Here is a 25084-nt window from a genome sequence, read left to right as displayed (position 1 = left end):
ATTAGAGCTGCATGGGACGTGGATACTGTCACACAGGACCTATTCAGTCTTGTAGCCCTCACTCAGCCACACTGCAGAGAGACTATAGTCTTGTGTCTACGAGTGGCTACGAGCATCGCTGGATGTTCAAAGCAAGTCTTCACCCTGTAAAACCGCCCAGGGACCCCTCCCCCCAGGGTAGAAGATGCGATTGAAAACAGGCAAATATCAGAAGAGAAACAGAAACACACAAAACACTGCAAAACTGCAATTCATCCAGCAGCTTTATTTTTAGTGCAAATCTCATGGTAGCTGAGATACGAGATGTGCTTTGCTACAAGTGTTGTAGTCCGAGGATGATAATTGAAGTACACCCGTAATTAGTGTTTCAAGCGTGGCATCGACAAAGGCGTATTAGGGCCACAATGAAAAGAAAGTACATCGAAAAAGTAAAGTATGAGATTGATGAGAAGTCAGAGTTACAGTAATAAAAGTTGTTGTACGATACTTGAAAAAAGTCGGAATTTCCACGTAAACAAACTAAGGGCAGCAGCCGCTGTCTTGCCCCAACAGCATCTAAGAACAATTAATAAACCTCTACCGCACTTGTTTTTGGAGTGTGGGAGGAAACCCACGCAGGCACGGGCCAAACCCCCACCCTCAAAACTCTCTTGCGGATGCGCTAACCACTCATTCACGTGCGGCCCATAATATTAGTTAATATTTGTTAAAAACACTTCAGGTTTATGAGCGAACAAATGAGGCGATTTCCGTTTGTGTAGTTCGATAAAACACAAACGTTTGTACGCTCATTTCAAATCAAACTGCTTATAGAGTAGATGTGCCAAAGCAATGAGTATTTTGCTGGTTGTGATACAAAATGCAATACGTTTCCGCTACGGTAAACCATGTTTTCCCTTAATATTCTAATAATATTTTTTACTTGTAATATTTCCTCTTGTAATTGTGCCAATGTCTATGTATACTATTTCTTTTCAGCGTGGCCCTAATACTCATTTGTAGATGTCAATTCGATTTATACTTGTAGAAGCATGTGGCTGTTTTAATCAATGCTGGCTATAGCTAAGACTAACTTTCCTATAATACATTCAATTGCATTTGTTTTCGAAACTACTGAGGAAAACACTTCATATTTTAAGTTCGAACAGGATTACTTGTATACAGTACCATAGTTACAGTATATGTGATAGGACATACAGCATATTACAGTGCACTCATATTTCTTTAAATTAAACACAGACAAATAGAAATAATGTATGTGTTATTAGTCTTTCAAGTTTCAGAGAACAGGCTTATTGCGGTTTATTGTAAAGTTTGATTTCTTTCAGTCGGAAAACTGAGACAAGATGGCACCATGCAGCACGTAAGGCTGAGCTTTGCTACAGGAGGAAAACTTATGGAGCAGACAGTATACAGCACAATTTCTGAACGCTTCTAAAAGCAATGCTCCTTTTTAACATCATCTAGACAACTTATACAAAACTAATCAACTTGTTGATTTATATTGTGCGTCTGCGACTTGAGACTAAAGTACGGTAACAGGGTTCACATTTTGTGTGTCGTACCATACGTTGTTGAAACGAGGTAGTAGACTCGTGCTGCCTGCTTAAAATTGTAAACCATAACTATCATGAGAATTAAATATATTCATATAGAGTACATACATTGGGCGTCTCAGGGAGGGGTTGTGATATTGCTTTTTTTTTTGCAGTTGAAATTTGCTGGATCTCACTTGTCAGCACAGTGAGCGTAGTCGGACTACATGCCACCCCTAACACAAAACCATCACGCTCCTCACAAGCAGGTTGGCTCATGTTAAAGGTTTTATCGCACAAATTCTAAGATATTCAATGAAAACCAAACTCAAAAGTTTTTGCAGAGGAATTTCTCTCAAAATTCTAATTTCATCGTGTTTTGTTACATACCTGACATCTCCCAAAATATGCCCATATGATATTTTCTTTCTTTTAGATGTAACAGTATGAAGCTTCTATTGCGTAATTATGGTTGTTTGAATACTAGCAGCCAATCTAAAGTTATTTTAAGACTTTCCATGCTCCTAATAATGTCCACACGAACACAGGTATACAACCAATGCGCTTCTTGGGCACTCTCTGGCACTATTTTAGTCTACCTGCAAAGTAGCACTTCCCAGCCAGCAAATCCATTTGTGTGGACATTGTATGTGGACATGCATCTTTTTGACACCGGCGTGGAAATACCTGTGTACGTGTGGACTTGCCGCCTAACATCTTACAGCCCAGATCGTGATATTCATTTGGGCTGCTCTTTGAGTTGGTGCTCCCTGAGAGCACCGGTAAAAGTAGCCGTCCACACGTGCAGGGCTGTTCCAGCAGAGAGGGTGAGGAAGAACAGGAAGGCCACTTGGAAACCGAACCAATCCACCACACCCCCGGCCAAAGCGCTGAACATCAGCTTTCCCAACACTTCCAGAGTGGCCAGGAAACTGTAGTGAGTCGCCTGAAATAGGATAGCATTGGGTAAAGATGAGTGATGAAATGTATACAATGTGTAGCGATGGGCATACATGATAAGCAAAGTGAATAATCTGTTGCGAAACTGGTTGTGGGTTAACTGCGTGTAGAAGTAATTGGGACAAAATAGACTGCACTGCTTGGCTGCAACCAGCAGAGGTGCTGGTCATTCAGTCTTAAGTCATTTGCAGTCTGAGTGTAGTTTATACTGTGTGTGTGTGTGTGTATATATATATATATATACACATACACACACTTTTCAATGGCAGATGTGACATTTATTTCAAGCTGTTAGTAATATGATTATGAGACATACAGTATGACAAAAGGGAGCAACAATGGATGAAAATGCATCAAGGAAAGCGTGTGAGATCATGGCCCATGATGATGGATGGGAGACAACTAAGAAGAGGCTCTGATCCCAGCCTTGAGGCTTTCAGGTCGGAGTGCGAATGAAAGATGTTACCTAATCTCTCCCGGCTTTCCTTCCTTTTCTTCCCGAAAGCGCTGCATTTAGCAGGTCACCACAGCATGACACTTATAAATGGCAGAATGCCAATAAATAGTGAGCAGTATTTCATTAAAGACACTTGAAATCTTCCGCCACATAAGTCTACAGTAAATGGTGTATGAATATTATTTTGTTGTCATTTTTATACACTTCAGCCAAAGAAGAGCAGTTCCATCTGTCATCACTTCATCACTTCTAAAGGAGATCACACCCCGGGACGAGGCGAATGAAATGACTTCGGATGGTGAGTTTAGAGTGACCGAGCACACCAAAGAGCCTGTGTGACCACATCTAAGTGGAGTTCCTTTAGTCCGAGCAACTTGTTTCACAGATTTGGTTTATTTCTCCTGGGGATCGTTAAGAAGCACTCACACTATCAGCTTTCAGTCACTGGATAGCTCTACCTTCAATAACACTTACAAACTTTGCCGCGTACATGAGCAGCTAATGCTTATCCTCTACTGTGTGCTACAAACAAAACAAAACAAAAAACAGCATGTGTGTCATGAGAGCCTTTCAAATGATACTATGGTTCATATCATCACAACTTTGGGTCGATTCCCTTTTGGTCTAGTGGCAAAACAATCCTTAAATATTTGTCAGCAAAAAAGCCTGTGATTTTCTTTTCCCCTTTTAATTTTGCCTTTCTTCTGCACTTTACGCTTGCCGGCAATTAAAATGATAATTTGTCACCTTGAGATTGACTGAGTGAATGGCTGCGCTATAACAACGATCACCTCCAGGCAATGATGGCCCAGTTACGACGGGGACAAAAGGAGTTATGTCAAAAAGGAGAAGACGAAAGAGGAGAGGAAAAAGTCCGAATGGAAAAGAGAGCACTTAAGGACCAGAGAATGACAAAGAAAGAGAGTGAGGTGGTTTAGGGGGGGCCAAACGGAAAGGGGGAGGGGGGGGGGGGGGGGTGTCAAAGAGGAAGGACGCACTGAATAGAAAGTGGGTCTTTTTTGAAATTTTCCAGGTGGAAACAGCTGATGAGAAGTGACAGGTAGAGTGGCTGACAGTGGGCTAGATGGTGTTAGGTGAGCTGCTGTCGGGCAGGAAGTGCCCGGCTGCCTCCCTTTGGTTCTTACAACAGGAAGTCATCGAACATCCCAAAGCAATACAATTAAACTGAGATCCGGGGGGCAAAGTGCAAAAAAACAAAACAAAAAAAATCAAAGGAGACATCGAAATGTCAACAGGGAGATGACCTCACACTTACGACACTGAAGAAAAAAAAAACAAGTGTTTAAATTGTTGCGTAACAGCAGTCGGGGCTTCTCCAATAACATATGACATCTTACCTGAATGCTCTCCTCGGCCCTCTGAGTGCAATGCATCATGGTAGTGAAGGTGAGTGTGGTGATCAGACCGCCCAGGAAGTGTTGAACGCTCATACTCAAGACGGCCATACCTGAGGGAGAAAACAATTACCATGACGCAAAGAAACAAGAGAAGGATCATCTTTAGCCCGACGGTGCTTGCTACGACACCTCTCGTCGCACTCAAAGTGTGCAACCGAAAAGTATCTTCTCACTACCGACACTCGCCCACCTTCTTGTCCCAAAAACACATGTAGTGTATCCTCAGAGGAAAAACGCAGGGAGGTGTCGGTGAGAAACACAGAGGAACCACAGAGCTGATCTGTCACTGCTCCTGCGAACGCTGAATTATTCACTCGAGCTGCCAGAGTTTGTGCGCAATAAGACTCTTCAATCACACGAGACACACACACACACACACACACGCAACGCAACGATCAGACTGGAGCCGTGGAAGTAGAAGGTTATCATGTAATATTGAAAATTCTGAAACTGAATGTTTTTCCATTTGCTTTTATTTCTGGTTCCATTTTCCCTGATATTTTTGTTTTGGCTTTAAAGAGGAGGGGGCTTCACTTCAGTCTGAGAGGCCCGAAATGGGGAACAGACAACGGGCGCAGATGAATGGCGCTCATCTGATTCCCAAATGCTTCGAGACGGGGCCGTGCAACTCAATCACGTGTCATTCAAGCAATAACCGCTGAATGGCTCTCTGGAGAAAGAACACCAACATCCTTTGAATCATTTAGATGGCTTTTATTTTGCAATCATTTGGCTTTAGACTGCTTGCCCAACAGATATATTTTACATTGTGTCGCCTTAAAAGGAATTAGTAAGAACAGTAGTTTGAAATAAAAGTAGTAGTTTCAAGTAAGCACTAAAATAAACTTTGTTAAATAGACAACATAAATTCATGAACAAAATAAATGAATCTATTATGCTGTATTTTAGCTTATTCATATAAGTTTAACAAAAGAAAACTATTGTATGTCTGATGACGTTCATCTTTTTACTGCAGCCTTTTTTTTTGTGTCTTTTTTAATAAACCACACCTACTGGAGAATGACACAACATGGACGTTAAGGACCTTGATATCAGTTCACAGTCCTGGCAGCCAACCTGACTGAACTCAGGCGATGACACGATGAGCGCAAACACTTGTATTTCATCCATTTATCAAATATAAAGACGACAACACAATGCACTATTGCTGTAGTTAATGTTCAGATGTTGCCTGTGCTCATCTACGAAAGAATTAACATGTTGGTTAATGCTTGCGTCAAATGTTTCATTCCAAAATATTCAACTTTAGTTCCAATTTAGAGAATGCAGCATGAGTTTGAAATATACACTCAGCAGTTAATTCTTTAAGGGCCCAATGCTCCTGTTTGCCCTTTTTTTTTTTTTTTTTTTTTTTAAGCGCCTGGACCGAACACACTTTTGAATTACGCAGATTCTCCCGTTCAAACTACAGACACATCCGTGGCACATGGATGTCTTATTTAACATTTGAGGATTATTATTCTCATAAAGGCAGACTGTCATTTTGGATCACATCAGACTGCACGTTGTTGCTGCCGTGTGTATTCTAGAGTGGCGAAAGAAGCTGAACATTTTTTATTGCATTTCAATAAAAGTCTCACCTTTCATGAGTGCTGATGGTTCCAGCACAGTGAGTAAGGAGCTCTGGAAGACCATACTGATGGTTCGCAGGACAAAAACACGTCGCATCAGAGCACCGATGCTAAGGAGGGACAAATAAAGGATCCAGAGATCAGAAAAAAATGTTTTGCTTTTTCATGTCTCACATACACAAGGGCATGCACGTGCGTGTGCACACAAACACACGCATGCACAAGAACGTACACTCGGCTGCTTAAGTAAACAAGTCCCCAGTCACTAATTGATTCGCTGTTAGAGCAAGAAAATCATCCCCCTGTGGTTTTAGTTCATGACGTAATCAATAAGCTAACGAGAACCCCAGCATGGGGAAGATAATTAATCACTGTTAATATACACACACAAACACGCAAGCACATGAACCCACACTGTTTTTTGACACCAAGGATTAACAATGCCAATCACTCAGGGGATACCTGCCACTCAAAGAAACAGTATGTGTGCACAAAAACAATGGAAACGTAAGAGAGGAAAAAAGAACCCCTTAGGATGACCAAATCACATTTTCATGAAGAACAAGCTAAAGTGAAGACTCCAGTATGGCCTGTCTGACCTTGTTTGCGGTCTATTGATTTATTCTGTCTTGGCTTATGTTAAGACCGGACTAGCCGAGACCAAGACTCGTCCGAGACCAGAACTCACAAAGAGCAAGAGCGAGCCCGAGACAAGCTGACACCGTGACAAGACCGTGTAAATCGATTTTAAAAACCATGACAAGGTTGAACAGCGAAGACCATTGTCTTTTTAATTTCGGTTTTCTTTTAAACACTGTATGTTTGACATCCCAGCTAAATTCATGCAAAAAATAAATTATTGTATGTATTAAAAAAAATAAAGACTTAAAGAAGATCTTGGTTGCATTTAAGAAACATAACAGTCTGCAGCATTTTGTGACCCAAAGGTGCACAGTGAAGTCTCGTAATATAAAGCCAATTTGGGGCGCTATTAAAAACGCTTTCCAGAAATATTTCTCTCAGAAAGACAAAATTAGATTCTCTGGTGTTACTTCCAGTTAATGTTAGCGGACATGTCGTTGTCCCTCAGTCACAACACCGCAAAGGTTGTACTGTTGTGGTCTACTCAAGATGACCAACACCCATAATGATTTCTGTCGTCGGACTAAGACTGACCTGGGACAGGGAGCGCGATGCCAGAAAATACCAAGGAGTAGATGAAAGAGTAGTTGTAAAAGAAGAAATATGCTAACTACATTGCCGTTGCAAATTCTTGTCATTTCTACTGTGAAGAATGACTTAGAAGACACTTAAACACTCAACACAACAAGTTTTGTTTCCATTTGTGTTCGACGACAGCAGCAACGTCACTTCGCTTCATAAGAGTCATTTCGTGTCACGTCACAACCACGGAGTTGACACATAACACACACTTGCGAGTGTGAATATTGGAACAGGTTTAACATTTGCGATTGCCTGCGTCAACCTTTCTCCGAGCAGCTCGCGTCGGAAATAAAAAAATCACTCCCAATACACTCCACACCACATGGTAATCGCTCAGGAGAATCGTTCAGAGACATCTGAGAATTGGAACTTTGCTAACTTAGATCATATAGAAGGGATCATTCTCAAATTTGGCCATATCGTTGGTATGTGTGTATCCCGCTTAACATGCAAGCAAACAGAAAACGATGATGAACCGCAGCAATGAATTTCATATCTGTCACCACAGAAGTCACATTGAAAGTTTAAAAGCAGTCTGCTCTAATTTACACAACTCCTGTGATAGTCTAATTAGAAATTGTAAGATGTTTGTATCTGTAAATTCAACAGTTGTGTGTATTTGCACACGTCTTTATGCGTGTAATGGATTTGCTGCTCATGCTGTTCTCACACCACACAGCAGACACGAGGGGGGTCCCCGAGCTCTCCGACAAGGCTTTGTTTACTTAAATTACTGAACACACTGAGCCAGCACGCGTGCATACATACACACAGAGGAGCGCGTAATCGAAAATAAGGAGAAACAGGTAGCATGCACCCGAGTGAGTTGTGTATACGAAAAAACTTAGTGAGTAAGAGCAGAATGAGGCAGAGGATGATTCTGACAGGCGCTACAGGACCCCTGCACATCGCCATGACTACCACTATCGCTGTTGTATCACTATCACCGCATTACTGCTCTTGAATGCACATTTTTGTCTGCTTGGATTAGTTATTTCTCAAAAATGCAGTGCAACGATGCAACAAAGAGTGATCATATAAAATTTGATTATGAAACTGAAACCAACCTATTGAGAATAACTGAATATTGCTACAATAAATGTGTTTCCTGAGATGAAAGGCAAGATGCGCTTGTCCACTTTAGGCAAAATACAGACGAGCATTGCGGCATGCTAGCGGTGGTGCTAAGAATGACACGTTGATGCTGATGAAGGCTACCTGAACTGAGCGAGCAGTAAGCCTCCCAGTGACGAGCCACAGATGGAGAAGCCCATGGCGATGACGCCGTTCCAGAAGCCCAGCTCCCTGGCGCTCATGTGGTGATCCAGCAGAAACAAGGGAAACATGGTGACTGCACCCTGCTCGCCTGCACACAAGGTCATTTGGGGTGGGGGATGTTGAGGATGGACACATTTAAAAAGCTGATTTTTGACTCAACCGACTACCAGATAAATGCATGGCAAATGTATCACGTGCCATAGCTTTCTCACTAAAGGGGATGTTAAAAATATTGACCATTTTTTTTGAAGGCTCTGAAATCTACGTGGCCTGCCATTTGCTACACATGCAGATTGCAGTTTTTTTTTTGTTTTTTTTAAGAAAACACTGACTTGCACATAGTAGCCTACAACTAAGGAGGGAAGACGCAAAAGTGAAGCAGAAGGGAATTAAGATGATTCTGTGCTTTCAATTTTAGACAGGTTGAATAAACCTCCATTTTCGTCGCAATTGTTGAAGGCACACTTTTTAAGACCTGGTTTATTTGGTACATTTAAAATTGTTTTGATTGTTACTGATCTGAGGTGGGGGACTCAAGTCAGATGAATGGATTCGAGTCCAATTTAAATCACCAATTTCTGGACTTAATTAGCTAAAACTGAACAAGCAAATGGGCGGCACGGTGGCCGACTGGTTAGAGCGTCAGCCTCACAGTTCTGAGGTGCGGGGTTCAATCCCCGTCCCCGCCTGTGTGGAGTTTGCATGTTCTCCCCGTGCCTGCGTGGGTTTTCTCCGGGTACTCCGGTTTCCTCCCACATCCCAAAAACATGCATGAATTGGAGACTCTAAATTGCCCGTAGGCATGACTGTGAGTGCGAATGGTTGTTTGTTTCTATGTGCCCTGCGATTGGTTGGCAACCAGTTCAGGGTGTACCCCGCCTCCTGCCCGATGACAGCTGGGATAGGCTCCAGCACGCCCGCGACCCTAGTGAGGAGAAGCGGCTCAGAAAATGGATGGATGGATGGATGAACAAGCAAATGTTGCCACACTGATAGACTACTACCCAAAAAGTTTGACTGATGGAAAAAAAACAAGCCAAATGTGCCGCGGTTTAAGGGCCTTCACACTGCAGGGCATGATGCCCAATTCAGATGTTTTGTTAAATCCGATCTTTTTATGCACTGTAGTCGTTCACCTTACAAAAACAAACGAGTCTGTGACGTCACACAAGGCGAAGGCGCCATGTTAGTGTGCATGTAAATATGGCAGCAAATAGGGCCCCTCGAGTAGGTCTCGCCGTGATGCATTTGTGGCAATTTGTGCAACTGGAGCAAACATTTTCTTATATTTATCCCTTCTAAAGCATTTTCTTTTCACCATTGACTGTTTTCTTCTCCTTCGTCTGCCGTTGCTTTTTATGGCATATCCGTTTTGTCAAACAACTGTGACGTTCATCGCCTTTTGATGACGTATAAGTCGGATATCAACATATGAAAAAGGCCTGGATCGGATATGAAAACAATCGGAATTGTACTCTTCACAATGACATGAAAAAAAAAAGCCAATACATGTCACATTGGGCAAGAAAAAAAATCTGACATGAGAGAGAGAGAGAGAGAGAGAGAGAGAGAGAGAGAGAGAGAGAGAGAGAGAGAGAGAGAGAGAGAGAGCTTGAGGAAAGCCTGAGTATTTGTTAACAATAGGTGTATCAATAGTGATAACAGTAATAATATTATGGCTATTAGTGTTAATAACAGAGTAATGGACGAATAACGTTGTAATAACTTTGATTGGCATTACTTCATTTTTGCTTTACTTTATGTAGAACTAGACTAAATTTGACTTGCTGTCCCCCATTTCAGATCTAATAAGTACGTGTTTCAACATTTAAACATGTTTTAAGTACAGTAAACATGAAAATCACTTCTTTCAAGAACCATCAGTCAGCTGCAACGAGAATGTTATTCCAAGTTGTTAAATCTGAAAGACCGAACAAAGAAGCAAGAGAAGATGACTACAGAATCGCATCCAGAACATCGGCATGCGGTGCACCTTGGCCTATTCCTGGAAAGTGTCAATAATAGATGCCTGACAAGAAAAAGAATACCCTCTGTCACTATCAAACGGGGGCCTAGCACTTTTCCTAATGCACAAAAAGGAAAACACAACAAAAACACCAGAACTTCCGAGATGAAACAGACATCACACAGACCTTTCAGTCAAAATAAAAAGTTTCTGTCAGGCAGTCAGACTTTCTGTGTGGTGTTGAGTGTGGGGGTAATGTTCTGCTGAACATTACAGTAAAATATTCAGCGGTGCCGACTACACGCCATTATTATATTAATGGAGACTGACTTCAGAAAGACAGTGGGACCAAGGAGCTGCGTGAGTGACAGCTTGGCTCCCAGGTTGCTGTCAAAGACGCACAACGCAACCAACGATTCGCTCACTCAGTCAGCCAGGAGACAAACAAAAATAGAGAAAGAGGGAGAGAGACAGATGAAACAGACTGCACAGAAAGAAAAAAAAAACCTGAGACGCTCCCAATGATCGAGAGTGCAGGAACAGAATGAGAGTGTCACTGCCTTAACGGTGGCGTGACAAACCAACAAAAAGAAATGCGCAGAACGAAATCTGTGCATTTGTTGTGCTGCTAACGTGTGTCTTTCTTACACTTCTGTCACTCGTGTTTCCCTGCTGGCAGTTTACTATGTACAAATTAAAAAATATAATAATTAGCTAACAAGATGCACTTGTAGGGACGAAACACACCATGTTACTGTAGTAGGCAAAAGACGTGCATGTCTTGTGAAGTGAAACCAATGGAGACATACTGAACACAGAAATTTTAATTGCCATACATTAATCACCAAGTCAATACTTTGGGAAAAATATCACGTCATGGTTGTTATTCGAACTATTAGGTCTGTTTAATTCGAAGATGAAATAATAAACAAAAGAGAGGAATGTATCAAGTTTTGTAATATAAAGCAAATACCAGATCCTAATATGCATGATTTGAAAATCAGTAGCAGTAGTACCCGTGATGCCAGGGTTGTTTACCCATGCTCCTCTGCATGTTTGCCTGTTGTTGAGCTCAGCGCTCGGCACTTGCACAGTCCTGCATTCAAGTAATTATTTCTTTAAAAGAGGGGGGTTGGGGCGTATGCAGACAAACACCACCGTGCTTGATTATTCCCTTCTATTAATATTCGCAAAGCAACAATTGTCCATTTCAGCAGGGATTTCATTAGATGTGCAAAGATTAAACAAACAGAGCAGAGGCGAAGGAAAAGGCTTTGAAAGGGGGACAGAATCAATGAGCTGCAACAGAAAAAAAAATGAGGGGGAAAAAACAAAGAAATAAACCAAGAGAAAGTCAGTCACAATGAGAGAAATGAAAGAAATAACGGAGAAAATGATGAGTATAGGTGGGCGGGGACAAGAGAAGCTGATAGAAAATGGGCCGCATGCAGGAAATGACAATCATTGACGCGTTTATTTCCCCAAAATGTGAGTTAAATATGACTGGAGAGAAAGGAGAGCAGTCAGAGATGGAGACAGTTAGAGACAGAGGGATAGCGGGGTGGGGGTGGGGGGGGGGGGGGGGGGGGCACAACAACACAGACATTGTTACGAGGTTAGTGAAGAGGAAACAGAGGAGGATGTCAGGCTCAAAGAAACTCTACTGTTTGTGTTTACATTAGAGACAGGCGCCACAAAAAATACACTGAGAGAGACAAAACTAGTTAATATTAAGAGCGGAAGTGACACACCGAAAAAGGCACCCGCCTTTATTTTTAGGTTCATTTCGGTTTATTGAGACGCTTTGTGACATTTATCTCAGCAGTGAGATTGCTTTTTGTTTCTGCTTATTGGATCTTCATTCTTTTGACACCACTCGTCACAATTGTACTTATGTATAACTGCACTCAATCACAATGAGAGGCGTTTTCAATCCAATCCATATGTGTGTACCTAATGTTGTGACTGGTTCGTGTGTGCAGTTTTGGCACAAGGGACAGGCTAAATACCCAATTAGTTAATTGATAGTTGAGATTTTTTTGATGAATATGGTATTCGCCAAATGACAAATGACTGGCATCTTTGTGAAATGTTAATCAAAAAAAAAAATCTCTCCGGAACCCATCGTCCAATTTTCAAAATTCTCGATGCATTGTACTCAGGATGAAGTGGCCATCCCAACCAGACTTCGCATTTCGACTGACGGCGGCCATTTTGGGGGAAATCTTGTTACAATGCTAATTGTATTGCAGCGCATATAATGTTTAAATGAGTTTAAACAATTGTCAAAATAAGGATATCTATTTGGGAACACACAATGAATACTAAAAATAACAAAAACAGAACTTTATACCCATATAAATAACTACCATTGATTTTCCCTATATTTAATCAAGGAAATTTTGTCAAATACTCCTTCCCATTTTGCACTAAATTATATAAAATAAAATGGCCCCAGCAGGTAAAATAGCTATTGGGTGTCCAAATATTGTCTTAATGAAGGAATAAATGTGACTTAAAATGTAATAGAACTGTTGTGGATTGGAATGAAGCCTTTTTGTCTGCGTTCACTTCAACACCGTAGCCGTCAAAAGTGACATTTAACCTAGAAACCGCTGTGCTTGTTGAGCCTGCTCAACTAACAGACATATTTTCTTCAGCAAATATTTAGAGCGCATTACATATTATTGAGCCCCTTTTTGCCCCCTGCAGTTTATTTTGAAAGCACAAAGTCAATACTCATTCACCAGTCACCAAACCATAAAAGAACAGTTTTATAACACATAAATGATGCATACAAAAGGTGGTGCGCAGCCTGCGATTAGTTCGATTGGTGTTCATAACAGAAATGATCTGTGCAGAAATGCTCACCCTTGACCCTAATGGGGAGCTGACAGCTCAGGTCACAATTAATGATGAATAATAAATTAAAAGGAAAAACATTAAAGCATATGCGGTTATGCTCAAAAATGTACCACTATCCTCAAAATTAATTTGTAAATTAATCCATGATTGAACGCATACGTACAGCGCAGTGTCTTCACTCTAGCCTTATTTCACAACAGTAAGACTTGAAGCTTTTTGCAAAAAACACACTTGAAATCTCACAAACGCATGTGAGAAAATGCATTACGGTCCAGTTAAAAACAAGGTTTGACTTGTTGGCCATAATTCCAAAATCACAATACTGCTCATCACCAAAAGAACACCACACCTCTTGCATTGCATACCTAACACTGATTACAAAAAACAAAACAAAACAAAAAAAAAAACCTTTATTCCAAGTGGTGTGATATGAGATGATATGTGCCCATGTGTTTGTACTGCATAGCGTATATGTGTAATGCATGGGGGTTGGGTGGTAGTATAGAGAGGGATCAGGGCGGGATCAGGGTGAGATGAGGGTGAGAGGTCGGCCGGGACAGTGAGGTCAATCCTCATGTCTATGTTGTAGCTTAGACAAAAGAGCTGGCAGAGCTCCAGAGATCACTGAAGACAGTCAGTCACTCTGCTCGACAATATTAGCCCTCACTCTTCTCAGAGTTGCATAAACAAAGACAGGTTCATGGATTCTACATGCTTTAGTACCTGTGCATGCACATCACTTGCACAATATCTTGTGCTGATGAGTCTGTCGACGCACGTTTCCGCATAAAGACACGTGGAATCCCGATGTGTACAGAGGTCCTCTAGGGCTGAAAAACATGGGAAAATATGCTCTTCGCTAGTGTGTGTCAAGTATTTTGTCACACATTGTCGGACTATATTTCACAACACGAAACAAGCAACGAAAACATTGTCAACTTCTCTTAATCAAGTGAAACTATTAAGCCCACCATGATGGCGCTCAGCCGTGAGTGATGATGGCAAGTAGGCGTGACCAATTGACCTTATGTCCTTCAGGGCCCAAAGGTGGAAATGTATGCATTTACTTTGTGACCAATTGCCCAGGAAAAAGTAATCGATAACATTTGCTTGAACTTTCTATTAAACACTGCCTCTTTAAAATGCGATCGCGGGAAAAACATGGAGGAGCAGGCCTTGAAGAACAGGGTAGTGCCAACACGCAAGCATGACACCAACTCAAGGAAATTAATTGAACTGTACTTTTCTTGTGCCACAAAGAGACACTATTTTTATTCCATATGGTTAATGAAGAAAGGATGGCATGCCCCAACACAGTAGGTTTCTACATGGCCAAATGTGTTTTATTTGTATGCTCATTTTGTTCTTTTTTGTTCCCTCTCAGTGCACCATTTGGTGCTTGTTCATTAATTCATCCCTCCCATCAGTCTCCCATCCCCGCGAGTCCGTTTCCCCTCTGGAAAATATCCTCCTGTCGCCATAAGTTCCTCTCCTCCCCCACAGCCATCTTCTGGCTCACTCCCACATTTAAGTTTTTTTTTTCTTTCGAGAGTACGATTTGTTTTATTTTTCTCCTTCATGATTCACCTGGACAATTCTCAAACAAACAGCATCTCCACATCACGTCAGCGACTCGCTAACCACAGATGTTATAACAGTGACGATGAGCCTAGGTTGAGTGCCAAGAACTGCAACGGCATTCCCATTAGGGTTTTGTTGAAGACATTTTAGCTGATTCGGCAAAACCAAGCATTAAGCTGTTAAGTAAGAAATCAAGTTACCGGTGAATCAACACCCCATGCTGTGACTTTAGTATGATTAAGACTTGAGATTGTCATATCAAAAAAGATCACGGGAGCTCCCACATGCACACATCACGCCTGCAGTCACTGGCGGCCAGGAGGTTACACTTCAGAGCTGAGCTGCATTCAATGCAATCCAACTCAAAGAGTTCATTAGGAAGAGATGAGAAAAAGGGGTACAAGCTCGTATTTGTGTCTCAACAAAGACCATCGGGGGGGGGGGGGGTGAGGGGTTTGTGTTCAGACTGGGAGATCACCGGTCCCACACAAACATACGCCCACACCGCTACAACGAGAAAAAAAACGGTTTCCCGCTGGAAATTACATTGAAACACTGAAGCCTAAGCCATTACAAAGCAATGCAAAAGGGAGAAATATTTAGGGTTCAGTTACAGGAAATGCAAACAAGTGATAGGGGTGTCAATAGAACAGCAATGCAAGGTCGCAATGATGAAAACACGTAAATTAGAACCGGCTGAGTGCATCCATGAGCTCGTGAGACAGAGAGAGTGCTGCAGGGTGGGGGTTTGCTCCCTAGACAGATTAGGGGCTCCAGCCAGCCCTCATATTCTGTCTAGTAGTGTCGTCTGTTGGGGCTCATCCGATTACGGAACACTCTCTCAAAAACACACATACGACTTCAAAACAAAAGGACTATGCATTCTCACACATGTACAAGTGAATGCTATGCAAATGGCACCGACAATTACATTTCCACCACCCACATGCAAACACACGTTTGAATGATACGCTATATCCTCTCAGTTTTGAAGACACAAAGACCATCTAATCCTTCCATAATCCCCCTTTGCTACCAAACTTATAGACATAAACTCTCTCACCCACACACACTCACAGAAATGGTCATAAACGGCTTTTTATATAATTTCCCTCCAGAACTATGTTGCTGACAACAACCTCCAAGTATTTACATAAATTCAATGAAGTATGGTTTTACTTCAGGTATTGTTTAACTTTGAAAATATATTCTGTGCATTTAAATGTATATATCCCGATGTAAACTCCTGACCACTTCGGCGGCTCCTTCTAGTCAGTACTTTTAACAAATGACTACTTTTGCCTGTGATGTGACAGAACTCCCTCTTCACAGACACGCCAACGGGGACATCTAGCGGTGGGCTTGAGCCATACACGCAGACGACTTATGAAAAAAAAAAGTAATACAAAAAGACAAAATAGACTACTACACGTCATAGTTCGGCCAAAGTGCTTGAGTTAAAAAACAAAAATGTGTACTCTGACACACTTTTTTGGTGTCATGTGACATGCACATTCCATCCAAGAGGCATCGCAATAGATAATCAAGTTGCGATTGATACTAGTGTCAAACATTAATTTCAGAATGTTTAAAAATTTGACAGTAGTACTGAGCAGTTTCTAATATTTTGCATGTTATAAGACAAATATCAGAAACACATCTCAGTCTGATATAGTGTAGATCCAGATTCTACAAAAGATGCACAGGATTTGCTCTAGCGTGCCACATAAAAGGATGTTGCAGGCCACATCTGCGCCCCGGGACTTGAGTTTGACACCTGTCATCCATATGTACGCACGTGCTTGTTTCTACATCAGACTCACCCAATTTGTACGTGAGCACATAGAGGACTGTCCAAGCGGTGCCTGGGACAGCCAGCAGCTTCCTCCACACTCTCCAAGGCATCAAAGCATCAACTCCCTGTCCTCCTCTTCTGCTGCCATCTGCCTGTTGGCCCCTCGCAGGCTCATCATCCAACACAGGGGCCCCCCACACAAACAGGGCCACGCCCGCGTACACGAACGCGAGCAGCATAAACATCCAGCTCCACCCGGCCACGTCGATCACAGCCAGCAGCCCGCCTCCAGCGAACACCGAGCCGGCTTTATAGCCCACGACCTGGGCTGTGTTACCCAGCCCGAGCTCCCCGCGACCTTTCAACAGCCCCACTGCCGCTCCATCCACTGCAATATCTTGAACAGAGGCCAGGGTGTTCATGGCGAGCAGGGTTCCCGCAACTCCCCAGATGTGCATCTCTGGAGCCAAAGCAGAACTGGTGAGACATGTCAGCGCCAGTCCAGACACTGTTGCCACCAGCCAACGCCGCTTGGTGCCGATCCTGTCCACCAAAGGGGCCCAAAGCACCTTGAGGACCCATGGGAAATAGAGCATCTTGGTGAAGCCAATCCGTGTCAGGGAATGGCCAGCTCCACGCAGGTAGACAGGAAGCAGGGAAGACTGGAGGCCGTAGGGGATGCCTTGGACAAAGTACAGCAGGCCCAAGAAGACTAGTTTGTTATTCATGATCTAGCTCCGAACGTGCAGCGGTCCATTGGTCAGGTTGTTGTCGTCATCGTTTAGGAGCAGACGGAAATGACCTGAAATGGTAGGAGTCGTATGACATGCATGGTTAATGACGCTGGCATTTTCGTTGAGCCATCATACAGTCTTGAAGGTAGTGGGATGCTCAAGTCCAACTGGATTTGACCCAACACCGGCCGGTCAGCAGGAATATCACTAACATTAGCCATATATAATATAATAACCACGCGTGCCCAGCAGCGTGTGAAACATTGACGTCACGTTATGCCGTTTCCTTAAAATCTACTTTAGCGCCGGTTGGCATTTTTTTTTTTTTTTTGGCCGTTTTAATTGTGAACGCTAGCTTGCTAATTCCTTCGATGTGACATTTCCTTTGCAACGCTTAGCTGGCATGCTCCGTCAGTCAAGCCAATGGATTTACAACACACACATCACCTTTGTAATCTTATCTGGGAGTTTTTGTTGGTTAAATTGCTGAGAGTGGATCAATCTTACTACATACTGAGGACATGAAAGTTGGTTAGCCGAGCGCTAGCTAAACTCACCGCTCTGCGCTTGGGATGTTTACATTGGTGGTGGACGAGGTTGCCACGTCGGAAAGTCACAATCACCCCCTTCTGCTCATGTCAAGCGAGGACGGCAGTTGACCAAATGTGGCAACCCTGATACGAACTCAGAACTAATACATAACTGATAAGTGTGATGCCCGTAACTAATCCCTACATTAAAATGCTATAATGTACTGAGAAAACACAATGCGACATCGGTGAAATCTTCTGAAAAACTTAAAAACAGACTTTTTTTTTTTTTTTTATGAGGTCATATTTCCCTCTTCTAACTTTGTACTTATTTAACTTTTTTTTAGTTACTATTAGTATTCTTATTAGTATTAATAGCAGAATTACTATTACTATTATTACCATTATTTTTTTCAACTTTGCTTTTCTCGTGTTTTAAAGTCTACTTATATTTATCATCCTTCATCAGCCCTCTTGAGTCTAGTGGGTTCTTGCATGGCCTGGGTTTCCCAATCTGTTGTTGTTGGTGGTTTTATATGCGCATGACGAACTTATTGTGTTATTGTGTTTTATGTACGCTATACTGTCTGTCAACAGCACTGTGTAAACAAGTGTTTTTAAAGGTGCTATATGGATTATTATTATTAACAGCTGACTTTTTTTAATATAAATATACGGCAGTACTTTGGATGGTATTTGAACCATGATCTCTGAACTGTGAGACGGATGTGCTAACCAAGTCATCCACCGTGCCGTTATTTCTTATAAGTGTTATTTTTTTGGTGTGTGTGTGTGTGTGTGTGTTCTCTAGATTCCTGACTGACAGTTGATGTGAGGTTAGAAAGAAAGACAACTCACATATTTAAAAAAAAAAAAACACTTTTATTTGCAGAAGCTCCTTCGGTTGCACCGGTATACAGTATAATTGTCACATGAGGAGGATATTTTGGTTGCAGTTTTGCAATAATGGACTCTTTTCTTTCAAGCGCCTGTTCTGTCACGCTCTAACTGTCCAGACAACACATTTTTTGACTATCTCAAAAAGTGTTTTGGGTTTAGAATTCATATTTTTTCTAAACATATCTGCTGAGGCAATGCTGATTTGGCATAAATCTTTTCTCACTGCTGTTATTATTTGTTGCTATGTCACGACAGCGTTATTTTACACAGCTGGACTTGGAGGCGAGCCTTCAGTTGCATGACCTTGTCATCGTCAGGAAATGAGAAATCAGTTCTCACTCCCGCACAGAGCAAGCAGGATCTTCTCGTAGTCTCCTTTAGTGTCGTCCTGGAAAAAGAAATCAGTGTTTGAATATTGAAACTCCTGTACTGCCTTTTATGAACAACATAGTAAGTATGTTCAGATAGTGACATGTGTCGCTTTAGTCCCTGTTTTCTCACCAGAATGTCCTGGTAGAGTGTTTTGCCGTATTTCTTCTTGTACTCCGCCTTGATTGGTTTCAAGTCTTTTTCGGCACGGCTCACCATGGTACGGGTAAGGATGTTTTTGCGCGTTCCGGATCCCTGAAAGGGAAAAGTCAAGAGTGAAGATGGTGCAAACTCCTACATGTGGTAGCACTCTGTGCATACGACACCTTCATGGCCAAGTAGAGCTTCTCAGCAAAGAAAGCAGGCCTGCTCCCAGCACACTTGACTAGAATGATTTACAGTAAATTACATTCATGACAAATGTATAAAGGTAACCGTGCTTGAGCGTGAGATTGTGCCTTTACCTACTGCTGTTAGGCAATTCTCAATATCACCCTTCATCTCCAGGTCAATTGCTTTGGCCACGTCCACTTTGCTGTACTTTGAGTACCTCTGAAACACTGAAAAATAAGAGAGACACGCATTAGGAGAGCAGACACCACAGAAGAGGGCAGCGAGCTAGCTGACCTTCACGGAGATGAGCGGCGCTCCTGACAGTGAGGATTTCAATGAAAACGGAGCAGTCTTTGCCTCTCCTCCCCTCTCCGGCCTCATACAGAGACCTGGCGTCGCTGTCAATCAGCTGTTCGCACACTCCCTCTGTGCGGTTGGCCTGCCACACAGAAACATTACGCTGAGATCGGCATTCTTCAAAGCAAAGCGTCTTGTCAAAATGAACTCAAAAGGATAAGACAAGGTGTCGTAACGCTATTCTGCTGGTTTGATGTCATTGTTTTAACTGAAATGTCATTGCATTATGGTAACTTAAAGCATATTGAACAGCAGTCGTCACGTTATGCATTGTAACCACCTCTGGGAAGCTTCTTTATGTTTTGTTATGTCACTGCGCAGATCCTGTAGCGCTAGCGCAATGTTTGTTTCCAATTCTTTCCCAGTTTTGAGGCGCTTAGGATAAAGGCTATCGTTGGGTTTAGCAAAGAACTATGATTCATGCTGATTCATGATATTTTGTTTCTTTTGTTTCTGGTTTTACAGTATATCACTCGGTGGGTTCACTATTAATGTTCCCCGTCGTGAACGTTGCTGGGCAAATATTTGCATGTGAGGGATTTCGTTAAATGACTGCCTGTCATTGTGGCAGCTCCAGTGGGCGAGTGGTATGTTGCCTTAACCTATTCAGACTATTCTGCAGCTGCGAAAGAAAGGCTGAACAAAATCCGCCTCAAACATCCTGTAACAAAAGAAAGAGCGCGTGCACATGGAATCACACACATATTGTACCTTGCAGAGTGAAAGGAGTGCATTTCTGAACTCTCCGCTGGTGTCACTTCTGATGTCTTCCTCCAGGTCCTTTTTGTAATCTTAACAAACGTTTTAAACAGTCAGTCAGTGTATTTATTGGCTTTCTACTTTCTCCCATACTTTACAGTGCAACATCTTTTGCCTCCAAGTTTGAACAATGCTATAATGACCATATTCTACATATATTCCACTAAAATGACAAGGAAAAGCGATAAAGTCACTCAGAAAATGTGGGGCATCGTCATTTGTGTTAGTTTGTTGGCCGGCTACAGTGCTTCCTACTGAATGAAATTGAAGGTTGCTGCTTGACATTTGGCTACACACACCTTCCTTGTAGGCCTTCTTTATTTCCAAAATCTCCGTGTTGGTTCGAGAGGCCAAAATCTCGACCAGCGTGTCCTCGTCAGTTCCCAAACCCTAAGACACGGGATCAAATAGAAAAGGGTTGAATACAGAAGTCGTTTTTTTTTTTTTGTTTTTTTTTACGAGCAGCTTTTCCCAACACGGTTTATTATCCCGATGGGACAAGTCAGGATGAATACGTGGAAGTGGGCGGAGTTCTATAACAAAATGACCGGACTCGGTGTTGAGCTCCAAAGGGCAACAACGGCAGTTCCCGGAAGGCCGCGGGCCAATGTGCACACGCACCTTCATGGCCAGCTTCAGCTGCTGGGCATCGTATTGGGCCGGTGTTTTCAGCAGAGCCATGACCACTTCCTCCAAATCTCCCTTCAACGCCTTCTTCAGTGCTGCCTCCAGAGGCTTCCGGGAAACAACACAACCAGAAATGCTGAACAATTATAATGTTTGGAGTACTTTCCATACTTTTGTAATGCACTATATTGACTTCGGTAAAGTTTTATGTAAGCTACTTTGAATCCATTACATTGAGCTACAGTCTGCTCGCTACTTTTATTTGTGTCTATGATTTCTTGGGTAATCTTTCTTCCCCCCCCCCCCCCCCCCCATTTAAAAACAATGAATTACTTATTCACCAGTTACTTAATAGTTGAGTTTGTTTCTCCCCCTCCCCCCCACACCCCCACTGAATACTCACTCAAGTCAATTATTTGGAGGACTATTTTTGACTTTCCCTTAAGTTATGTTATTCTAATGTGACATTGCTAGAGTTGACTTTTTGTCTACTGTACCCACGTCGGTGCATAAATTGTGAACGATCACCCTTTGGTACCTTTCCGCTGGCTTGCTGGTAAGCTTCTTTAATTTGCTGCCTCTGCTCATTGCTCCTCTTCACCAGTATTTCAATGATGGTGTTCTCATCCACACCTGCACGAATGACCGTGTTCATGTGAGACAGAGCCACAATTGCTGCTATAATCTGCATCTGAGTGACATCTTTCATTTAAACTCGAAACTGTTGACCGAGCGCTCACTCATTGTGATAGCGAGAGAGCGTCTCCGGCATTTGTGTGGCCGTGAGCACGAAAAATGGTCGAACGTGAATAGACGTCGGCCCAGGCGGAAAGTCGGACGTGTTACACGTCTACCAGCAGGAGGTGCTGAGTTCTAGAAACAAAAGGGAGCCCCCTTTTTTTTCTGCAAGATGGCACAATTTGTACTGTATGACCCGACAAGTTGGCCAAGCCTTCCTCAGAGGCCCTATGAATTTGGAGATCACCTTTAGCCTTGATGGCCTGGTCCAAGACGGCCGCATCGCCGCTGGAGCTGAAGTTGGGTGCTGCCTTCACTGTGCCCTCGTTCTTTAAGACCTGAGATGCAGCACAGATTGGTGTTTAGTGGTAGTTTCTGGTAAATATTAACTTTCATCCAGCGGTGTGCACGAGGGCACATTTTCTCTCTCTCTCCCATATTCATCTTTATTCAGAAGCAAGCTCATTTTGTCAATGATGATCAAAATACATCCATATTAACCGTCATGGTAAAAGATGCCTTTTCGTTCCCACCCATGTACTGAACGAGTGTGGAACGCAACACAATGATGCCGGATAACCTTTAAGCAGGGGAATGGTGAGCAACCTTCTACTGTTTGTTGAGTTTAGATAGGGAGGGGCTCAAATTCCTCCTCTGTTGAGTCACACACTCACAAGACACAGAAATGCTCATTTTCTTAGTTTGGAGGAGTGAAAAGAATCTATAGTCACCATGATCCTTTTTGTCTTAGGCAATAATTAGCCATACTCTCTCATTTTTCAACCCCGACCCGCCCTTCTGTAGCTAAACTTTGAAACTTTCCACTCATTCGTTCTTCTTCTCGCTATCTTTTTGTGTTCCCTCCTCTTTCCTTTTCTCTAAACTCTGCCAGGAAATACTTTCCACCCGAGCATACCACAGGAAGGGAAAAAAGGGGAAGAAACACGGCGGTTGGCCTTAGCAACTTACTGACTCATCGGGCATGCCCAGATAGACTGTCTGCATCATGAACTCCCGGATGAAAGACATGGCGAGGCTGGCGGGCGGCACGACTCTGCCGAGTGAGGACACACAAGAGAGTCAATCTTTTGGGGGGGGGGGGGGGGGACATATAGGAAACAACCGTCTGTAGGATCATTTGTAAAAAATGGGAAAACTGCATTGAAAGGCAATATTTCCAAAACAATCCCAATTTAAAAAGTGCCTTCCCCACATATGTGAGCATAAGCTTTGGGTCGTGTCCAGTAGGTGGATGTTGATTATATGATGGTAGTTTTCCATGATGGCAACGTTGTGGAGGCCGCCCGGCCACACCCACGCTCACCACCAACACGGACGGAAGTTGCGGCCTCTTCGGATCGATCGCATTCTTCATGCATTATACACACACGAGCTCATGAGCTCATGAACGCGTAAGAGCACAAAAGTGGCGCCTTTCCGGCCACACCCGCACCGACGGCACAGAGGGAGAAGAGAACTTTCATGCATTTGCGGCGAGCAGAAAGCGTTTTAAATGCCCGAGAGAGAAGCAGGACAACATTCTTGAGATTGTTGATGTCAGCAACGGGACTTACCGTGTGGCTGTGAAGGAGAGAGACGTTGAGGTGGGAGTGAGCTTTGCAGGGGGCGCTAGACGAGCAGAGGGATTGCATTTATAGTCGTGGCAAACTCCACCTCGAGGCGAGCCCGGCCCATCGCTCCCCTCCCTCCTCGCCTGCCTGCAATCCTGAGCTGCAGCCAACGTGGAACAGAAGAAAACAGAACGACGTCATCTTGATGGGAGAGAAACACTCGTCTATTGTACATGTACTCTTTGTATTCAGGTACTACTTGAAACACAAACAAAGTAAATGTGCTTATACTATATTTTACTCTGTATATACTTTTCTGGAGATATCATTAAAAATTTTGATATACAGTACTATAGAAAAAAAAAATACATGTAGTAGTAGTAGATGGTAGTAAACGGTGTAGTATGGAAAGCCGTTTGTCCGATATCCGTGCTGGACTAAAACGGTCTTTATCCTCTATCTGGTAAAACAATTCCGCGCAATCGGCGATTCATCGGAATGTAATCGTGGTTTGGATTTTGGCTTGTCACGATCATAAAAAAAAAGAATAATAAAATAAAATAAAAGGCATCGCACCACACAGCTCCCCAGAGGCCGAGGCGCGTGCAGCAGAAACAGCAAATACAGTCAGAACTTAAAAATAAAAAAGATAAAAAAGATAAAAAGACAAACGCTTTCCTCCCCCCAGACTCTCTGACATTAAATCAGACTAAAATGTTCATGTTTTAGGATTACCATCATTATTTCTATTTGCAAAATAACAGAATATTGAGAGTATTTCTTTTCATAAATTAAAAAAATATATATATATATATATATATAATAGACAATAGAGTCACCCCAGGCATGCAAAGGTTTTTCGCCATGACTGTATTTATTTTTATTTATTGTTTTTTATCTGTATTTTTGAATATATTATTATTTTACTTGTTACTAATTTATTTTTTGGTTTTACTAAATTATATTACTACTAGTAGAACGACTGTCTTACTAATAAAAAACAATTCTAATACTAGGGCTACTTTTCTCTTACTAGTAGGCCTACGAGAAAACCTTGCCAGTAAACCTTTGTGCTGCACTGGTAGCACTACTAGCCCAAACTAGTAGGCATGTGTCATGCACTAGTAGCTTCCTGACGCTCCCCAGATGTCGATGATGTCCCAACAGGCCAGATTAGCTCATCACTGATGACTGTGCTTAACACACAGTGATGACTGTGTCCTTTCAGAGTCATCACGATGTTGACTGACAAACATTACACACCCTGATGTGCAGAGGGGGACAATAAGCACTTGCCAACTAGTAAAAATGGTCTTACTCCGCACATCAAAAAAATACAACTTGACCATCAGTCACACACGTACATCATTAACTGGATTGAAATGTTTAAAAAAATGGTGTTTTTATTATGCCGTTATATTATCATGTATGATAACAATGCCTGCGAGTGAGGTGGCGCTGCTAGCATACTCACGGGTAACCTGATGACTATTTG

The 25084-nt window shown here is 42.5% G+C and overlaps 2 protein-coding genes across 5 annotated transcripts; both read right to left on the bottom strand.

The window, feature by feature from the left end:
- Positions 1-245: 245 nt before the first annotated feature.
- On the bottom strand, positions 246-18180 carry mfsd3 (major facilitator superfamily domain containing 3). 3 transcript variants are annotated; one of them, XM_061768601.1, is made up of 7 exons: positions 17853-18180; positions 16700-17473; positions 8405-8552; positions 5972-6072; positions 4561-4716; positions 4311-4420; positions 246-2481 (listed from the first exon to the last, which is right to left on the bottom strand). In XM_061768601.1, exons 2-7 carry the CDS (start codon positions 17397-17399, stop codon positions 2275-2277), a joined length of 1422 nt encoding a protein of 473 aa, XP_061624585.1. In that variant the 5' UTR covers positions 17400-17473; positions 17853-18180; the 3' UTR covers positions 246-2274. The 3 variants fall into 3 exon arrangements, with proteins under 3 accessions (XP_061624585.1, XP_061624586.1, XP_061624587.1); XM_061768602.1 differs by having other exon boundaries at positions 17963-18180; XM_061768603.1 differs by lacking the exon at positions 4561-4716 and having other exon boundaries at positions 17853-18175.
- Positions 18181-18796: 616 nt separating this feature from the next.
- anxa1a (annexin A1a) lies at positions 18797-23723 on the bottom strand. Of its 2 annotated transcripts, XM_061768600.1 has the most exons (12): positions 23593-23723; positions 22988-23072; positions 22266-22356; positions 21819-21913; positions 21275-21388; positions 20953-21043; positions 20606-20685; positions 19832-19976; positions 19669-19764; positions 19531-19589; positions 19337-19459; positions 18797-19223 (listed from the first exon to the last, which is right to left on the bottom strand). In XM_061768600.1, the coding sequence occupies exons 2-12, from the start codon at positions 23045-23047 to the stop codon at positions 19164-19166; spliced, it is 1014 nt and encodes a 337-aa protein (XP_061624584.1). In that variant the 5' UTR covers positions 23048-23072; positions 23593-23723; the 3' UTR covers positions 18797-19163. The 2 variants fall into 2 exon arrangements, with proteins under 2 accessions (XP_061624584.1, XP_061624582.1); XM_061768598.1 differs by lacking the exon at positions 22988-23072 and having other exon boundaries at positions 23593-23685.
- Between the last annotated feature and the right edge of the window lie 1361 nt (positions 23724-25084).

This window comes from Phyllopteryx taeniolatus, chromosome 3 (assembly GCF_024500385.1).
Source record: "Phyllopteryx taeniolatus isolate TA_2022b chromosome 3, UOR_Ptae_1.2, whole genome shotgun sequence".
Classification (NCBI taxonomy): domain Eukaryota; kingdom Metazoa; phylum Chordata; class Actinopteri; order Syngnathiformes; family Syngnathidae; genus Phyllopteryx; species Phyllopteryx taeniolatus.
This window is presented reverse-complemented; position numbering and strand designations above follow the sequence as displayed.

Excerpts from the sequence above, each read along its gene's own strand:
- mfsd3 (XM_061768601.1), bottom strand. The coding sequence starts at position 17,399 with ATGAATAACAAACTAGTCTTCTTGGGCCTGCTGTACTTTGTCCAAGGC. Across the intron at positions 8,553-16,699 it reads TGTGCTCACGTACAAATTGG|GCGAGCAGGGTGCAGTCACC; the intron begins GTGAGTCTGATG and ends CCTTGTGTGCAG. Across the intron at positions 2,482-4,310 it reads GGGCCGAGGAGAGCATTCAG|GCGACTCACTACAGTTTCCT; the intron begins GTAAGATGTCAT and ends ATCCTATTTCAG.
- anxa1a (XM_061768598.1), bottom strand. The coding sequence starts at position 23,670 with ATGCAATCCCTCTGCTCGTCTAGCGCCCCCTGCAAAGCTCACTCCCAC. Across the intron at positions 22,357-23,592 it reads CTCTCCTTCACAGCCACACG|GTCTTAAAGAACGAGGGCAC; the intron begins GTAAGTCCCGTT and ends GCTGCATCTCAG. Across the intron at positions 19,590-19,668 it reads GAATTGCCTAACAGCAGTAG|TCAAGTGTGCTGGGAGCAGG; the intron begins GTAAAGGCACAA and ends AAATCATTCTAG.